This window comes from Corvus cornix, chromosome 11 (assembly GCF_000738735.6).
Source record: "Corvus cornix cornix isolate S_Up_H32 chromosome 11, ASM73873v5, whole genome shotgun sequence".
NCBI classification, from domain to species: Eukaryota; Metazoa; Chordata; class Aves; order Passeriformes; family Corvidae; genus Corvus; species Corvus cornix.
Genome location: NC_046341.1, coordinates 20,622,571 through 20,640,553, shown reverse-complemented (window position 1 = coordinate 20,640,553; position 17,983 = coordinate 20,622,571). Strand labels below are relative to the sequence as shown.

General features: G+C 41.0%; 1 protein-coding gene across 3 annotated transcripts in view; it reads right to left on the bottom strand.

The window, feature by feature from the left end:
- Nucleotides 1-17,762, bottom strand: part of SLC7A10 (solute carrier family 7 member 10) — a 49,152-nt gene extending 31,390 nt beyond the window's left edge. For all 3 annotated transcript variants that reach the window (XM_039558440.1, XM_039558442.1, XM_039558441.1), the window contains exon 1: nucleotides 17,650-17,762. In XM_039558440.1, the coding sequence (XP_039414374.1) occupies nucleotides 17,650-17,743 (94 nt within the window). In that variant the 5' untranslated portion in view covers nucleotides 17,744-17,762. The remainder of the gene's footprint in view (nucleotides 1-17,649) is intronic.
- Nucleotides 17,763-17,983: the final 221 nt, after the last annotated feature.

Sequence of the window (17,983 nt, the reverse complement as noted above, 5' to 3'; positions counted from 1 at the left end):
TTAGAGTAGAATAATAATCAAAAAGTTCTCCCATCCTCTCAGGACTTCCACATCTATGTTGACATTGCTCTGGCCAACAGGATGACAGTCTGTGTCACTGCTTAAAACAGTTCTCTTATAAACAAATGCTGAAGCTTTGCATCCTGCCTAGGAATTATAAACAAATATATCTTTTTTCCGTAGAAAATATTGTAAAGAATTGAGAATCCTGTTTGGCAACAACAGCAAAAAAGCTTAATCAAAAGGAATTGTGCTTTGCAAACTGTTTAAATCCAAATTAAATATGAAGTGGATTATGACAATAATGGTGATGACATAACTCATCATGGATATTTATTTATAAATGAAGCAGCCTGGTGCAGCTAATTGTCAGTTAATTGGCTCCCAGGAGTTAAACACTCTCAACTGAGGATGTTAGTGACTGTCACTGCCTGTTTGTGAACTCAGGGCATGACACAGCTACAAAACCAGTCAAGAAGTAAAATATACAGCTCATAATTTTGATGTAAACTGGAAATTTTGTGGCAGCACAGAAGTCCCGATGACTCTATTCACAGTAAATAAACTGGCTGCTCTCTGCCCTGGCTGAACTCAAGCTCCAGCTTAGCCACGTGCTGGCAGTGCTGGGAGAGGTGGCTGCCATGCACCACAGCTGTGCTGTGGCTCCCAACGACACGGCCAGGCACAAGGTGCTGCTCAGGCTTTGCCCTGCTCCTCTCCAGCTTATTAACACAAGTGTAGCATCTAATGCAAAAGATTGTAAGTGTCCCCTCCTTCCCCCATTAAAATACAAAGACTGAATGAAATTCTGAATCAAGAAAACAGGTCAAAAAAATTACTAGGCTGTAGGGACTCAACAGAATTAAAACTAGCGAAAAAATGCACTTCAAGTGCATTTTCTTAACCTCTAGACAAACACGAATTTAGGCTATGTGGCAGTTAAGGTATTTAATGCAATTTCCTGGAGTTTTTTGCTTTTAAATAGCATTCAGAAAACTCTTAATGAAGAACGGATGAAGAATAAAAGGATCTATAAAGCCTGGCATTAAAATAATAGCCATTTAACTTCATATGCAAGTAAATAAATGGAACTTCTGTATAGTAGAAAATGAATTATGGCTGCTCTGCTAATATGCTTGCAAAAAACCCCCCTCAAAAATGGCTATAAAAATAACATAGATAATTTAATGTCTACAGGGATTAGTATTTAACAAAATTAAACAATCTTAAAACCTGACTTGAGTTCAAATATTTATGTTAAAATTCCTAGCAAGCAAGAACATGACCGGCCATTATAAACTGCTATTCCAGCATTCCAACTGGATTTTACTGGGTTAAGAATTTATAATCTGATTAAACTACACCCAACTTTAAAGATTTTAAAAATAGGGCTGCTTCAAATACTGACAGAAGTGTTTTCCTTGACTTACAATAGATGTATAAAGAAGATTATTTGCCTTCTGAGCACTAATATGCAGGTGTAGTCCCTGAGGACTTAAAGAACCAAAGTTTTCTAACTATGAAGGTGTGGATAGAACAGAAAAATAAGTTAAGGAAAGTAAATATTTCAGGCATAGCTTCACTAATAATACCTGATGCAGCCTTACAGGGTGTGCAACAGTCAGTTTCAGTGATAAGGGTTAGATCTTGCTACTGCAAGAGGTACTGTGGAGATCCGTAAATAATTTTAATTGATATATATTAAAAATCAATACCTGCTCAGCAGGGCACAGCTGTGCCCTGCCCAGCTGCATAAAGGGCAGGGAAAAGGCAGACCGGCCCATCTGGTGGAAAACGGGCTGGAAGTGGTGTCTGTTATCTGGTGAACTTGAAGAGCTGCGGCAAGGATGGAATATCATTCCTATCCTGAATTTTAGGGAATGTTACTGTGGGTGCCAAATTTTTGGGTTGCTGTTCTCCCCAGTAACCAACCAGTCTGCAGGATGATGGCATGTATCCTTCCCCAGAGAGAGAATAACCTCTGCCTTCTTATCTGTTATTTTAAGAAAATGTAAGACTGATTAAATTGCAAAGACCACTGATGAACAGAACTTGCAAGTGGGTAAAACTTGTATGTGCCAGTTGCATTGTGGTGATTTTGGAAGTGTGTTAGGCAGCTGTGTTTCAATTAGATGAAAAAATCACAATCTAGAGAAGAGCAATCAAGGCAAATTTGTGCTAACCTCAGTCTTCACAGGACCTTTAATAAATCTGGGGCCATTTGAATAGTTCTTTAAAAGTAGTAAGCTGCACATTTGGCTCTGGCTTAAGGTATATAAACTGCTTAATGATGATGGTTTGTTTGGAATCCCTTTCCACCAGTTGTGGAAGGCAGTCTTAAAGGAAAGCAGTACTCAAATCCTGCAAGACGCATTTATGGGACTGCAGTGCTTTGCTATACATCTGAAACCTGCTGCTTGCCACAGGAGACTGGCCATGTGCAGGCTATTAGTACTACAACCTCTGCCAAAGTACCCAACAGCTTAAACCCACAAAAACATGGTGGTTTAAAATTTCTACCTTTTTGTAAAATAAGTGATAATTTGTCAATACCTTTCTTCTGCAGGAGCAGGTTAACCAAGAGAAACTTCATCAAGAAAGCTTTTAAGCCTCTGTTTCAGTAACACAGTGGTCACAAAATAATCTGCTGCTTCAAAAGCATTTAAAGGAGGGTCCATTGGCATGTGCTGACTACTTATAAGAAAGGCACATCTGTACTGTAAAGACCTCACTACAAGAGATACAATGTGGGAATATTCTCATTATAGTACTTGAGTCAATGCAAATGTTCCATTAACCAAAAACAGCACTGGAACCTCTGATCCAGTTCTCTGGCTTGCAAGCATCATGCTCTCTTGAGTATGTATGTGGGTATACAATAGGTATGATAGATGAATTTACAAATCATTTTGTCCAAAATTGCAGGGCCTAATTGAGAAGGTGTGCCAGTTTGAGACAAATTTGGAGGAAAATATCCTCTGACAGAAGGCAGGTTACGACCATCCCTCCCCCACCCAGGTTCACGAAAAAAGAAATTTTCCTCAGAGGAAAGTGAAAGAGATAAAAAACCTATTTATTTAACAAACACACAGGAAGAGAACAATAATGCTGAATAATAAAACCTCTTGCTGTGGAGAGAAACCTGGGAAGATTTCAGAGTCCTTCTGTAGGTGTGGTCTCTATCCTCCTCCGAGCTGGGTCAGTGTGGGCAACCTGGTTGTCCCTATCACATCAGCCCTGACCTGCTGGAGACCAAACATTTGGATGATGCATGCAGAGGACAGATCTGCACTAAGGCAGATAAATGGCCAGGAGGTGCTGGGGATCAGGCCTCTTTAGGAGCATGTGAAATAATAAAGAAGATGGCAGATGTCTGCAAGTACCTGGTTTGATTCAGTTTTATTTGAGTAACAGTGTTACAGTGCGTTTATTTCAAAGGAGAAGTTAAAGCCTGTGTGATAGGATTTTGTTGTTCTAAATTGAAACTCCTTTTATTCTGTTAATCTTTTCACAGGCTGCAGGCTCTGTCTGCTCTTTTCAGGCACACAGTCCACTGCTTTATTTCCTGCTCCTCTGTTCTGACTCTTGTACTTGGTCTGACTTCTCTACTTCCTTAACTTCTGACTTGCTCTCCTCTTCTCTTGCCAGCGTTGGGATATGTGGGCTGCATTTCATTACCATGAAGAGGAAACCTCAGCCTCCCATGCCCTTCTCTGTATGCTGCAACGATAAGGCAGAAATATCAGGAAAAGCCTTCTCCTAGGGACTAGGTGACATTTTCAGTGGGATATTCTCAAAGTGAGCTCCCATGCACTGCCACACTCAAAGCAGTCTATGCAGCAGTACAGCTGTGTCCAGGAGGGGATTACAACCAGCCACTTTTGCTGAGCTTCATATTGCCCCTTCCTCTTCTGCCTTATTCCCTGACATCAGGGACCTTGAACAGGGTTTATTGCAGGGCAGTGCTGCCAGGTGAGGATGAGGGAAGCCCACAGAGAGCTGTAGAGCAGATTTTTGGTGGTCCCCACTGCATCCCCACTGGCAGCAGTGCATGGGTCTATGGGGAACAGAGGCTCGAACTTCCCCCTTGACTATGGGACTTCAGCACATAAAAGAGCTACTATGACCCTTGAGGCAAAGGAGAGAGTGCTTCAACCCTCCTACTAATTTCCAAAGAGAAACTGAATGCCAAACCTACCCTGATGCTGTGAGAGGGATGTGGAGGAAAGCCCTGTGATGTTCCTAAAATGCCTGGATTGCCCTGGTACGGAAGTGCAGCACTGCACACTGACTGCTCTCTATAAATAGTGCAGCTTTATGTTGTATTGGCCCCTGTTATCTGTCCAACATCTGGTTTCTGCTCTCTGGATCTCAATATCCTAACTTGGAATTTTACCTGCAAATGGCAGAAACCTGTCATTAAATCCCCTGATGTAGAAATGGGCAGTGTGTAAAGCTCTGCCCTGCAAGCATGCTGGAAGACATGGGGGTCTTCTCTAGGACATTGTGTGACTGATTACTAACAGATAAATTCTGATTTTAAGGAAAGCAGCTGATAGTGGAGATTGGTCCATCTGTAGCAGCTCAAGGGGCAGATGCCAGCCCATTCAGCTGATTTAATGTTTGTCCCTCAGCTGAGAAACCCCTCAAGTTATAGCTGCACTTCCGGGAGCACTCTCACAGGGCCCTCTATACCTGCAATGATTTTCAGTCTTTACCAAGAAGAAAAGCAGTTACAAAATGCTGCTGTAAAGCTCACCAACTCAGCTATAAAAACAGCCAGAGAGTTCAGCTCTGCTGGGGAGTGCTGTGGGTCAGACAAGGACAGTATGACAGATACAGCTTTTTGGCAGCCCACTCTTCAGCCCTACTCATGCCAATGGTAAAGACCCCTGCACCAGCCTTGAAGTATAATTTGTTTAATGGAAAATGCTGGAGTTTTTCCCTTTTTTCTTCCCCTAACTCTATTCTTTTTGCTCATTGTGATTGATCATGGTGAACAGATTATTCAGTCTGGAAAATTCATCAGCAACTGCTGCCCAGTGGGAAAGCCTCCTGCTGTCCATTCCTGAAAGCTGTCAGTCCTCATGGATGTGTCATTGCCCAAATCGAAATAAAACATCAGTATGCAATTCTAGAGTTACACAGAAGGATTTTTTTATTACACAACTCTGGGCTCTAGCAGAAGAAACCAGCCTGGAAGTTGGCACCATCTCTCTGACCCCCGCACTGCTCCACACTCCCTGCTTACCTCGCACAGCATCTCTGCAGCTTTTTGCTGTGAAAAATGTTCCTCCTTGCAAATTAAAAACTTTGTTTACACATACTGGTGTCCTTGCAACCCTTAGCTGTGGCTACCAAAAACGCATGTGTGCTCTGCACTAGCCAAGGGACAGTGTGGGGACTTATGGGGCAGCACTACAGGAATGAGCAGGTCTGGAGAAAAGGCACAGCTTGAACTTGATTGCTCAATTACAAAATAAAGCAAAACCTAAATCCCACTCTTGCCTCCAATTTTCTCTCAAATTACTGGGTTTTTTGCCTTCTGCTCTGGTCCCACAAAGATGAGCCCTGCAAAAGTGTCCTCAGACTCAGGTCAGTTGGTGAATTTTGGACTGTGCTTACACACCTTCTGCAAACTTGGGAACCATTAAGAGCATCTCTAAACTAGGCATCACTTAATCCTTGACTTCTGAAGGGGTATAATGGGAACTTCAGTATACTAAACTTTTAAGGTAAGGTTTATTCTTCAATATTACCCTGAATAGTAAAAGGCTAAAGTGTTCAAAGGGCCTTCCTGAATTGAAGTTCCAGGCAATACATATTTAAAACATAGTTATATGAAAATGGCAGTAACAAATCATCCAAATACATCAGCTGTTGTGTTATAGCTCAGGTCATGTTATTGAGAAGAAAGATTGATTTAGAATCTCCTATAAGGTCTACAGCCATTGCCTAGGATTTTACACAACCTTATTCTGGATGTAAACAAGACATGAACTTCTTAGTTTGTGGTTATTGCTGGTTTCACACCTCCTTGATCAGAAATCATTCAATCTCTCAAATTTACATTCTTCTGGCTGTAAATCTGTGTTAGCATATTCTGTGTAGTTAGTTTTACCTCTCAGCATGGTAATCTCAGCATTTACATCTCTCATTCACATCTCTAAGTGGCTTTATCTCTGTTTTATCAAAGAATACAAAGATAGGCTATGGTCAATGAACTGAGGTGGAATTTAAAAGAAAAAAAATTGTATTTATGCTTCCTGGGGTATGTACCACTATTGCACAATGATATTTGACTTAAAGCTTGCACTTAACTCAAAGTGCAGTTTGGTTACTAGCTCAACGTGAGTTTAAATGAGATTTACAAACACCTGTCAGCTCAGTATACACTTTGACAGACACCACTTATGATGCTGTGTTGCTGTCCTCATGTATTTAGAAACCAGTGCTGACTTGTATCTTGACCTTATTTTTAAATACGTAATTTATTTTTAAAGAACATGTTTACACAATTTTACTGAGGAGAACTAGAAACTCCTGCATTTCCAAAAGAAATGGCAGCTTTTCTTGCAGTTTTTAAATATCCATGATCTGGGAATTTAAGTACCTGTTGTAATATGATCTCAAGAGTTAGCAATATTACTCTATAACATTCTTATGCATGTATGTATCTTGTATTTGCAAATATCACAACTGTCTTTTGAAATTAAGTATCTTCAGAATTATGAGACTTCATGTTCTCACTGATGTCTTTATATATCAAGTTTATCTAAGCAGTTGACCAGCTGTATAAAAAAATTCATCAAAAGAATGTTGCTCCTGCCCCTGAATAGAAAAACTTGTTCATAGAATGGTTGGAGTACACAGAAATATAGAATTAAATTAGCTAATCCTGCAAAATACATGTTAACACAGACTTGAACACCCCTGCCATAGCAGGGTATAGGACCCTGGTTATAATACATACTTTCTGTTCCACTGGGTAGCAGTTTTGCAAGAGATCAGAGATCTGTCTTGTTCTTCTTTCCTAGTTTCCTAAAGTAAGAGACTTATGTTTGAAGCATGTTCTTTATAAATGTCACTTCACAGAAGTTTTCTCCTTGGTTTGGGGTTTTTTCAGTTCTGGTGCTTCTGAGCAGCTAATCTCAGCCAAAAATTCCTCAGACTATTTCGGAAGGCCTCAAAGGGAAACAAATGGATTTCAATATGGTATATTCATAGACCTGTCTTCAGGGAGGTTCTGTGAGTTGATGGCTAGACGCGAATTTGCTCCTTTTGGCCTTTGTGTGCCACTTTCCCTGTCTGAAATACAGAGGATGATCCCTACCTGCTGCAAAGGGCAGCCAGGATGCTGCTCACATTCCCTGACTGTGTTTGGTCAATGACAAGTGTGTTCATTTTCAGATCTGTGGTAAAATGAGTGAATGGGACTGGCCCCCAGTAACTTCAATTAATGAGAACAGATTACATTTGTTGGCATTACTCTCTGCTGTGCAACCTGAACACAGTAAGGTTCATTCTCACCTGTTTCACTGCCAACTGCCAATGTCGCTCAGGTATGTGGGCAATAAAGAATTAAACTGTTTTGTACCTAGCTGCTTTAATTTAATTTAAAGCCTGATCCTATGAGGCAATGAAGTCCTCTGCTCTTGTTGCCTTCAGGAGGATTTGAGGGACTTGGGACTAGTTAAGGAAAGGGTCTTTCATTTTCTGTCAGGAGCACGAGCATGTGAAGGAGAGCTACTTCTTCTGTATGCACTCGTAATATGTACAGGATTGGGCACCTTTCGTATTAGTCTGCTTAAATCTTACTGTGTTGCTAGGGAACTGGCTGTGTCCACAACCAAAAAACATGGAGACATTGTGTCCTACTGGTTTCTGGCAGAGTTACCATAAGAAATGCCTTTATTGCAACAAGATCTACTAGCAGGAGTACAAAAAAGGTAATTTGTCAGCATTTTTTTTTTAAATTACAAATATTTTAATTCTATCACACACATGGAAATTCCTTTCAAGCTGAAGGCTAGGCATGTGAGGACACCACCAGAATCAAACACTTCTTTCCTTTATTCTTTAAAATACTGATTCAGCTATTTTTAAATTTACTTGAGTCTAAGTACAGTGTTTGGAAGCTTAACAAGCTTGCATATTCTCTGCTCTTTTGTACTAACTAAGGCTATTACTGTTTTCAAGACACTTATAAAAAGAATTGATTATGTATGTTTCCAAAATGTATGGCTTTTCAAGTTTTCAGACTGCATTTTAAAGTACCAGAAAAAAGAAACTTGTATTTATGGAGATTTAGAATGACATTTCTGATACAGTTTCTTATCCCTTTCAGGACATCAGAACTGTCTGCGTTGTTTTAAATTAGAGATAAAACAAGGCTTGACACCCCAGATACCAAAGAATAAGTCTGCTATCAAAACAGGACAAAATCTGGGCAGAGAAAAAAATAAGCCATGGGGAAATAAGCCAAAGGAAATATAGTCTGAGGTGACCTCCCTTAAAACAAGCAAGTAAATCCTGTCTTACTAAGCTGTCAGGAGAGATGCTAAAGAATTTTGAAAAAATCCAGACAAGGAACTCAACCCGACAATTTCATTCTTGTCAGTCCTTTTCTAGCAACTCCCTAAGAAAAAATGATCCCTTGGGTGTTTTGTACAAAAGGATGAATTTTTATGATATAAAAGCACACACTTAAAAGCTGTAAGTCCTCATTCCTTGGCAGTCATTACCTTCAGGTTTATGGAGAAGAACATATTGATCCTTTCCAAGGCACAGGTGGGCAGGGAGGCAAGAAACATTCTTCTGGATTCATCAGCCTTCTTTGTGGGGCCTGACCAGGAGCAACCTCACAGCACAATACTATTAAAAACCTATCATATATGGCACCTGTTCATAGTTTTTTCTCCTTCTCTCAGGATGGTTGCACAATTTTAACAGCAAAAAGATGGAAGACACTAAGGAACTGGGAGACTAGCCAAGTAAGGATGTTTTTTCTTGTCAGACCTGTACTGTCTAATGTCATGCACATGTACACAAGTGCAATGGCCTTTTCACAGAACTCCTTGTGTTACAGAGAAGGCATTTCAATATTAAGACCTCAACTTTTGTACTCCACTGTCTGCAATGCACCTCTATAAGAGAGCAGCTTTTTATACTGACTGCTGCTCATCCCTGTGTGATTTTCTAACCCAGAGTTAATGTACAATAATTAACGTGCCTATGCGCTGACCAGTGAATTAGAAATTTTGTGATGGGCAGCCTTGTGACATTCACTGCCATAGATTACATTAATATTGTGGATTTTAGCTCTCTGACCCAGTGTATTCAAAAGAAGGAGATTCTTCCTTAATTTGATTTCTCCTGGTATTTGTGGATGTAAATAAGGTCCTTATATTGTTCAAACATAATTTTTTGTAGTATACTATATTAAGATGTTTGGCCTGATCTAGATTAAGTGGCTTCATGTAACTGATGAAAGAGCTATTGTTTTTCACAGCAGAAAAACTGCCACGCATCCAGATCACTGACCTATTTCTTGGAGTTAGAAGTAACCTTTCTAAAGTTTTACTGATTTTAAATTGTATGTTTTACACTATTGATATTCTAGTCCCACATTTGAAGTGTTATTACAGCATTATTTAAGGATCAGATAAAAAAAAATTCAACTTAATTTTTAGATGAAAAAAATTTTAGTTTTCTGTAAGTTGGTACTATTCTAAAGAAAGTGTTAAATGAATCAGAGCAATTCAGCTCTGGGGGTTATTCCATTACCCAATGATACAGAAATTCCTCAGGCTTAACCATCACTTTTCTTGCTCTGAGATCCAATGGAATTTGTCTCTATTGCCTGAAAGAGATGATGAACCATGCCTAGGAGCAAGAATTTAAACAGCTCACCCTATGATTGGTTCATATATTACTCTGCAATCAGAAAAACAGAATCTGCAAGTTCCTGAAGATGGGAACAATTTGTAGACAATCACTCTTCCAATCTTGCTTTTCAACCCTGACTTGCAAAGGCCAGTGCTGGAAGAAAACATGAGGAGAATAAACTAATACTGCATAAAGAGATTTTGCGGAGGCTGACGTGAATAAATGTATTTACCACTATACATGTTTTTCCTCTGCAGGACAACAGGGCTTGCATATTCCCTATGCTTTCTCACTATACAGAGGGGGATACAAGCATTTAAAAAGGAATTAGGGTGTTGAGATGCTCAGTCAATGTTGGATTGCTAGCTCCCTTCTCTTTGCCAAGGAACATCTGCTGAAGAACTCTTTGGAAGACTTCTGGGTTTTTCAGGACCAGCAGAAAAAACCAACACTGTTAGGATGTTTTATATTTGGGACACTTCAGTACTGACAAATGCCTTCTCATTTTATCATGTTGCAATCAAGATGACAAAAAAGTGTGGCAGCTAGTAGAAAGCCCCCCACAGTACAACAAAAAACAGGGTCTCAAAAGGAAAAGTTTGGCACATGAAAAGCTGCAAACAAAAAAAGCTAAACCTCCACCAAACCACTTCTGCTTGTTGTAAGCCTGCCAAAGCAGAACAGACTTTCTCAACAGAAAAGGCTACATTATGCTAGAAGGAAATGAGCTGCAAGGCACAGGAAAAGGGAACACGAGTGGAGATTTATGGCACTGCTGAAAGCAGGCACTGTACTGCCAGATGAGGAGTGAGACACTTACCAAAGGATGCTACCTTTGTTAGCTCATCTATCAAGGAAGCAGTTTCTGTTGTAGGGTATCTAAACTATTGGCATTCATGGTAGAGAGCTCATACAAGCCTTGTGATCACTGTGTCCCAATCAGAATTTTCTACTTTTTTAGATGGTAGGAGGGTAAAAACCCCCCAAAAACGACCAAAACTCACCCAAAGTAAACCCACTCAAACCAAAACCATCAGTCAATGAATACTTGATAGCTAATGACTTGGAAACAGAATTGTGTGGCAATTGTTGCAGAAAAGTACAAATTTAGCTTTTTTTTTTTTTCCTCTTCATGTTGTACATGTGGGACTTCACATGCTGAATTCTCCTTGATATAGGCTGCAGCAGAAAGGCACATCTGTGGACATAAAAAACCCTTTTCTTTGTCCAGAAGTATTCAGTAGAGAAAAATATAAAGTTAAGGCTTTTAAGACCCTTTTTTTCCCCCCTTCTCCACCAGGAATTTCTAGTTACAGCTCCTTTTTAGACTTCCTCTGTAAGTAAGTTTAGTCTCAGAAGTAAGCTGCTACCCTGGAGAAGCTGCAGAATCTCCCTGAATTTTTACCAAGCTTAATTTGAATTTAGCCATGGTTTTTACTATCAAGTGAAACTGCAGCTTGTTTTCAGCTCCCTAAACTCAAGTGAAAGGCTACCCCAAACAATTCTCATGGAGAACTGTATATTGGAACAGTCTTGAAGAATGTGGGAACATGGTAGCACCCCTAAAATATCATGCCATAAATATAACTTGCATTTTGGATGGGCATCTCTAGCTTCCATTTTTTCCAAATGCAGGATCGGATCTTTCTCAGTAGTATGAATCTTTTTTCCTATTGGATACCATACCAAATTATGCATACCTATCAGCTTAAATGCACATATGGAACCTGGACATGTAATTTTCAATAGTTTTGAATCTAAGCCTAAGCCTCTGGGCTATATGGAAAAAACATTCACAAGTTCCTCAAAAGTGTCTTTGTGCTTTCTCACTAATAAGGAATATGTGCCACTTATCTTGAACAAAAATTGACTGCTGACTTTACTAAACCATAATTTGCATTTATGAGAGGACAAGATACTGAATTACACTTCTCTGCAGTCCAGAGCTTGATCATGAAAAAAAAACCAGTTATGCATTTCTAAGTACTTTGTGTGTTACGTCAGTAAGTGCCATGTGGAACTAAATGCTCAAAATATTAGTTAGCAAGGTGTGTGACAGATAAGGAAGGCTGACTTCTTTCTAAAGTGTTTAGAAACACGTTTTTTTTTTTTGAGAGAGAGAACCATTGAATTGTAATCTGTATTACTCTCACAAGTCAGTGAACAAAAGCGTGTCCTGAAACTTCAGTTAGCTATAAAAGTGAAACGCTCTCGCACAGATTCAGAGGGAGAAAATTCTTGTTGCAACACCACTGTTTTCTATGAGCCCAGGTAGGATCACAGAAATTAGGAAAAATCATGCAGTGATGTGTGTGGGGATTTTTTCTGTTCTTTTCATACATCTTTCTTTCTGCTGCAGTCCTGTAACTTGGGTACTACTCCAGTGAAGTCCATTGGGTCTGACTAGGAATGATCTCCTAATGATTTGATATGTTACTTGATAAACAGATGGATCGGATTCAATGACCAAAACCCAGTCCACTTAAGCAATGGCAGCACATGAAACATGCTCAGAGAGGATACAGCAAGCACTGGGCATTAATACCTAGCCATTTCCACTTACAAAAGGTGAATATGAAGGCTATTCCCTGTTCCATGTGTTCCCTTTCCCCAGTGTTAAGCCAGCAGCTTGCTGAATCCTGTGCTAGGTTTCTGCCGATAAAGACTACCTGTGGGATTTTAAGGGATGTTAGAACGGCAAAAGGCACAGCAGTAAGGAGACAGCTAATTGACACACAGAAAGGCTGGCAAATAGTCCTCTGTTAATGATAAGGAGGAAAAATCACATTGGAGTCCTGCACTTGGAAGTGATATTTACGCAAATAAAAACTTCCCAGTCTACACACATGCAATTATTTGTACGTAAATATGATGCCAGGCAGATATAATGACAACCAAGGCAACTCAGTTGTTCCCTTGACAGATTATCATGGTGTGGGCAGTATCTTGCACTACATACTGGGACAACCCTGACATAAGGAAGCATCTCTGATGTAAGGAGGCTTTTCAGCTTGTAGGCATTCTGCTGAGACCATCCACTGGGTGGCTGACTGATGTCAGCTATGGGTGAAAGTAAGCGTGTGCTGTTGTCTGGGCAATGCAGACAGATAAATTCCAGAAAGTTACTTTCAGAACTAGCAATAACTGAACATACTGCTCAGCTGAACATAGTTTTGTTATTATCATTGGACCTTAATCAGGAACCAGTTTATAAGGGATCTTACATCAAATTTGTGTGTGAGTAGAATAAGTACTGCAAGCATTTTTCAATCAATGCCAAGTCAGCTGATGCAGATAACTTGACTACCTGTGCTCAGCAAAACAAGATGTATTTAGTCTTAGCTGGCATATTTTACTGTAGCTGAATTTATAAGTCTTCTAGCAGGTTTTATATAGCCTGATATTAAATCATCCATGAGTATACTACAGATTTCATGATAATGTAAGTATTACCCTATGGCTACTTTCATGCAGTTTTACAACCACATAAATAAAGGTTTTAAGAGATATTTAAGTGTTTGTATTATATAACATTACTTGATCTGTATTAAACAGTCGAACAACCCTTTTTGCATGTGTTACATATGCAATCTGTGTATACAGTTAAATATACATTTCTAATGTAAGAATGGTGTATTTTGTTTTTCCAACCCAAAGAACCAGGCTGGTATTGGACATTAATCAGTCTGCACTTTCTAGTTCTTGTACTTTTCTACAGAACAGCGGAATGTGGTAGAAATTACACAGAGACAAGTCATGGAGCTTCTTACTTAGCTTCTCATCTACACAGGCAAAACTCCAAGGAAGGCACTGTATAGCTAATATTCCTGTGCTCAAAGAAAACACACATGCAATAATCTTAATTACATACACAGTTCTACAAACAAGACGTAAAGCTAGCTATGTGTATGTGCATGAAAGAACTGTTCAATTAAATACAGCATTGATTTCTGTGTCTGCTAAATAAAATCTAGTGTGGATTTCAAACAATTATACAGTATCTACGAGTTATTATCTAGGAGATAGTAACGCATGTATGTCACTACTTTTTAAGCTGTATCACTCCATCTAAGTATTGGCAAGCTTGATTTGTGGTGTATTAGAGTGCATTAGAAGATTATTAATGTCTGGAGCCCATGAGAGATTTGTTTTCACTGTATGTAACCATGTTCGAGACAGAGCAGTTTGGGTGCTTCTACAGCAAGTCTCAAGCACTTTGCAAAAGCACTCTTTCTGTGGCAGAGGTGAATTGCCAGAAAGATTTGTTACTACTACTAAACACTGTTCAGTTTTACAGTCATTAACTACCAGTCTCTTTTTAGAGTTAAAAGGTTTTGTATTCAGTACCTGCATTTGCATTAAGATGCTCAGAAGAGGTGTCTTATGCCTCAGCATGAAATAAAATTTGGAAACAGCCTTCTCTGTAATCAGGCTTGTTTGTAAGCAAGTTAAAAACTATAAATTAATTACTGAAGGATAGACTTAAGTTGTACGAAAGCTAGGCTGCTGGAAGAGATCAGGAGACTGTTCTATGGGATGGATATAGAACAGACATATTCCTAATTTGATGTAGTTTATTATGCTGTTTTTTGTGAATATTTTTTGTTAGATGAACTGGTATTTTCTTATGGCAAAATCTTTCAAATCTCTATAAAAGGAGGGTAAAAATTTCAAAGGATGAGTTTTGGGAGTGCATTAAGACAGCATAGCAATTTACTGTGTTGACAAATACCTTGGTTGTAAAAGTAGTAAGAAAATTGCCCTATAATTCAAAACATGTCAAGAAGATTAAAAAGGAAGACCAGTTTTCCAGGGAATTAGCACAGAGTATGGGAGCTTCAGGACAACTATCAAGATAACAGGCTGGCTGTGCCCTCCTTGCTCCCTGAACCAGTAGGTGCCCCGTATTCACAGGGGAGGCTGAGCCCCTCCTCAGCTCTAACAGGTAGAGGCATGGCATGTTTAACCTGGATGACATGATGTACTTGTAAAGGTTGTTTTTATTCTCTTGGTTGCAACTGTGATGGGCTACTAACAGACTACAAAGTATCGAGAGATCCTGCCATTACTGGAATACTCTCAAATACAGTTATAATGGTGATAAAGGTGCTCCCACCCCCAAGCCTTCTCTTTCACTTCATGTTGTGTCTTTCTGAGTGCTCCCTGGCACAATCTGACTCCCCAGCTATGCAGCTCACATAATGCCTTATTTTAAACAAGCAGAATTAGTGTATAGAAGGCAACCACATATTTATAAGATCATATTTGCAGTATTTTTCAAATACTCCCTCGTGTTTCCTCTTCTTAATTACTAGAAGATTATAATTCTCTATATCCATGCTGCAGCTGATCAGAATTGTAGAACAGTCAGCTAAACTAGAACATTTGGTGTAATGTTGGCAGATCACAGCATCAAACTTCTATTTGATAATATAAAAATATGCTCATATGTTTTCTGTATCTGCAGCATTTTCATATGCTGTTTGAATAAAGATAACCTGCAAGAACATTTAAAGAAAAATAAGAAAGCATAATCTTTATGTCTGTACAGAGCAAGAAGAGGTTTTTTCAAAAGCAATTTCTGTTTTTCTTGGTGTTGTCAAGCAGTATGACTTTGCTGTGGGATGCATCAGAATCTGATGTCTAAACCCTTGAAATGGGTTTCCCTCCTCCACTCAAAAGCAGGAAATCCAATATGATGACTGACATTAAAGTCCTGGTCTGTCCTTTGGTCTGTTCCAAAGGCTCTGACACACTGACTGCATCCATTTTTTCCCTGCCATTCAGTCACTTGGAAATAAGTCTTCCGCCTATGTTAAATTCTATCAAACAGAAAATTTGTGAGTTAACTGTTTGCCTATCAATTCGGATCAACTAGTAATTTTTTTTTCCTGAAGGAGTCTTAAATAAGATTTCACTCAGTTAATTCCAGTAATGGCTTGCAAGCTGATCTGATGTAATTATTGTCCTCTGATTTGAGACTGTCATGTTTTATGCAGTGACACCTACAAAGCTAGACTAAACCCTTACTACATACCACTTTGTCACAGAAGACTTTGATACGTGATGTAATTTCATGCATCTGCACACATACAAATCAAACAAAAAACCAGGATCCTATGGTTGTTTTTCAAATGCCTTCTATGAAAATATGGGGGAATTTGCAGAAGAATTTTTAGGCTTTATGTGGCAAAGCAGATTACCTTCTCTAATACTTAAACCACTTGAGAATATACAGTTTATAATAAATGTCAGTGCTTTTCCCTGCTCAAATGTCCTTGATTAGATGAGAGGCTACTTCACAAGATTTATTTTGGACAAGCATGACATATATGAATTCTGCTTGCAAGATATTGCATATAAGGTTGATGAAAGGTTGACTGGGAGAGAAGGGTAGCAGTCTCAAGATATCATTCTCTAATACCTAACAAATGATAGAGATGCCATAAATCTTCCCTATGGCCAACAGCAACTCAGGGAACATCTAACCCTGGAAGTGCCTTACCTACAGCTCTGTACAGCACTCAATACTTCACTCTAACACAAGGTCATCTGTGCTCCACTGAGATCCAGAACCTAGATTTTCCCCCTTAAGTGTGCTGAGGGATTCAAAATAAATGTATGTCCGTATATGTAGAACACGTCTTCCCACAAACTGCAGATACAGATTTTAGTGTTTCACTATGGGAATGGAATTAAGTATTTTCCTTTCATATAACAGCCTTGGTCACAATATCCACCTACATCGGACATAAAGGCATACATGACTAAGAGCATAAAATTGCACTAGGGCATTATAATCACCTACAGGAAGCATGCAGTGATTCTTCCTCAAGCTTGGTGACATCAATCACAGAGACACATCGGGGTGTCCCAGCCAATTCTGCTACTGAAGAGCGTATTCCCATGGACGCAGTAGATCCTGCTGTGCCTGCTGTTACCGCTCCGTGCTGCCATGGACCTTGACTCAACTGTAACTGCGAGTCTTTTCCACAGGTCTTGGTGAAGGTAATGGCTGGGTCTTCCTACGGGGTTTTGAGGCTCACTGGCTTAGTACAGGCTGCTTGTATTCACCTGGGCAAATTTTCCTTCCCCACGCTTGCCCCCACATGTCCAGCCCAAACACCACCGTGATGGAGCACACCGAGGGACGGTGCTGAGCACACCCTGCCCCAATTTCCCAGTTTTGACTCTATTATGGGAGCAGCAAAGTCAGCCCCGCTGTCTGACTGCTCTGCAGCGATGGCTGCTGCGGGGCGCGGAGAGCATCGCTGCCCGCTGCCGCAGCACACACTGCGGGTCCCGGGACACTCGGGAAGCGCCTTCTGAAAGCCCACGCTGCCACTTTGAAGAACCCCGATCTCAGATAAACGGATCAATCTGGTTTAGCCTTAGAAGTAAGCGCCGCAGAAGCCTCAACAGCTCATCCGTCATCAGGAAAAAGACTTTACGAAACCTCACGATTTTGCGTTCAGCTGAACAACTGGGCAGAGGGGGCTTACTCCAGACGTACAGACCGTGTGTTACAGCGACAGCGACTCGCCGCCCAGCTCGCCACCGGACGAGCCGCGCCGCACCATGCAAGAGCACGCTGTCACCTCCCCGGTACCGCGCACCTGCCCGCGGAGCCGTGCATCGCCACACCGCCGCCTCTCCCCGCGCCGGCCGGTCCCGAGCCCCCGCCCCAGCAGCACTACAGTCGAGTGAAACAGGCTGTCAGCACTGCCGCGGGCGCGCAGAGGCGGGACGCGATGCCCTTACCGATGATGATGGCACAGGCGCTCACCAGCCCGATCTCCTTCTTCAGCGCCACCCGCTCGGGGCCGCCGGGCACGCGCCGCTCGCCGCCGGCCATCGCTGCCCGCGCTGCTCTGCCCCGCGGCCCCGCGCGCATGCGCCGCCCCGCAGGCCGGTGGGCGGGGGGCCGCGCCGGGGGGGCGGGAGGTGTCCCGGAGCCCTCACGGGTGGCGGTGCCCGAGGGTCGCGCGTCACTCGGGGCGCGGCCGCCCCCAGACACCTGCAGGTGTGGCCGCAGGAGCCGCAGGGACAGCGGAGCCAGCGCTGTGCGGTGAGGGCTAAACGCCGAGCGGTGGGC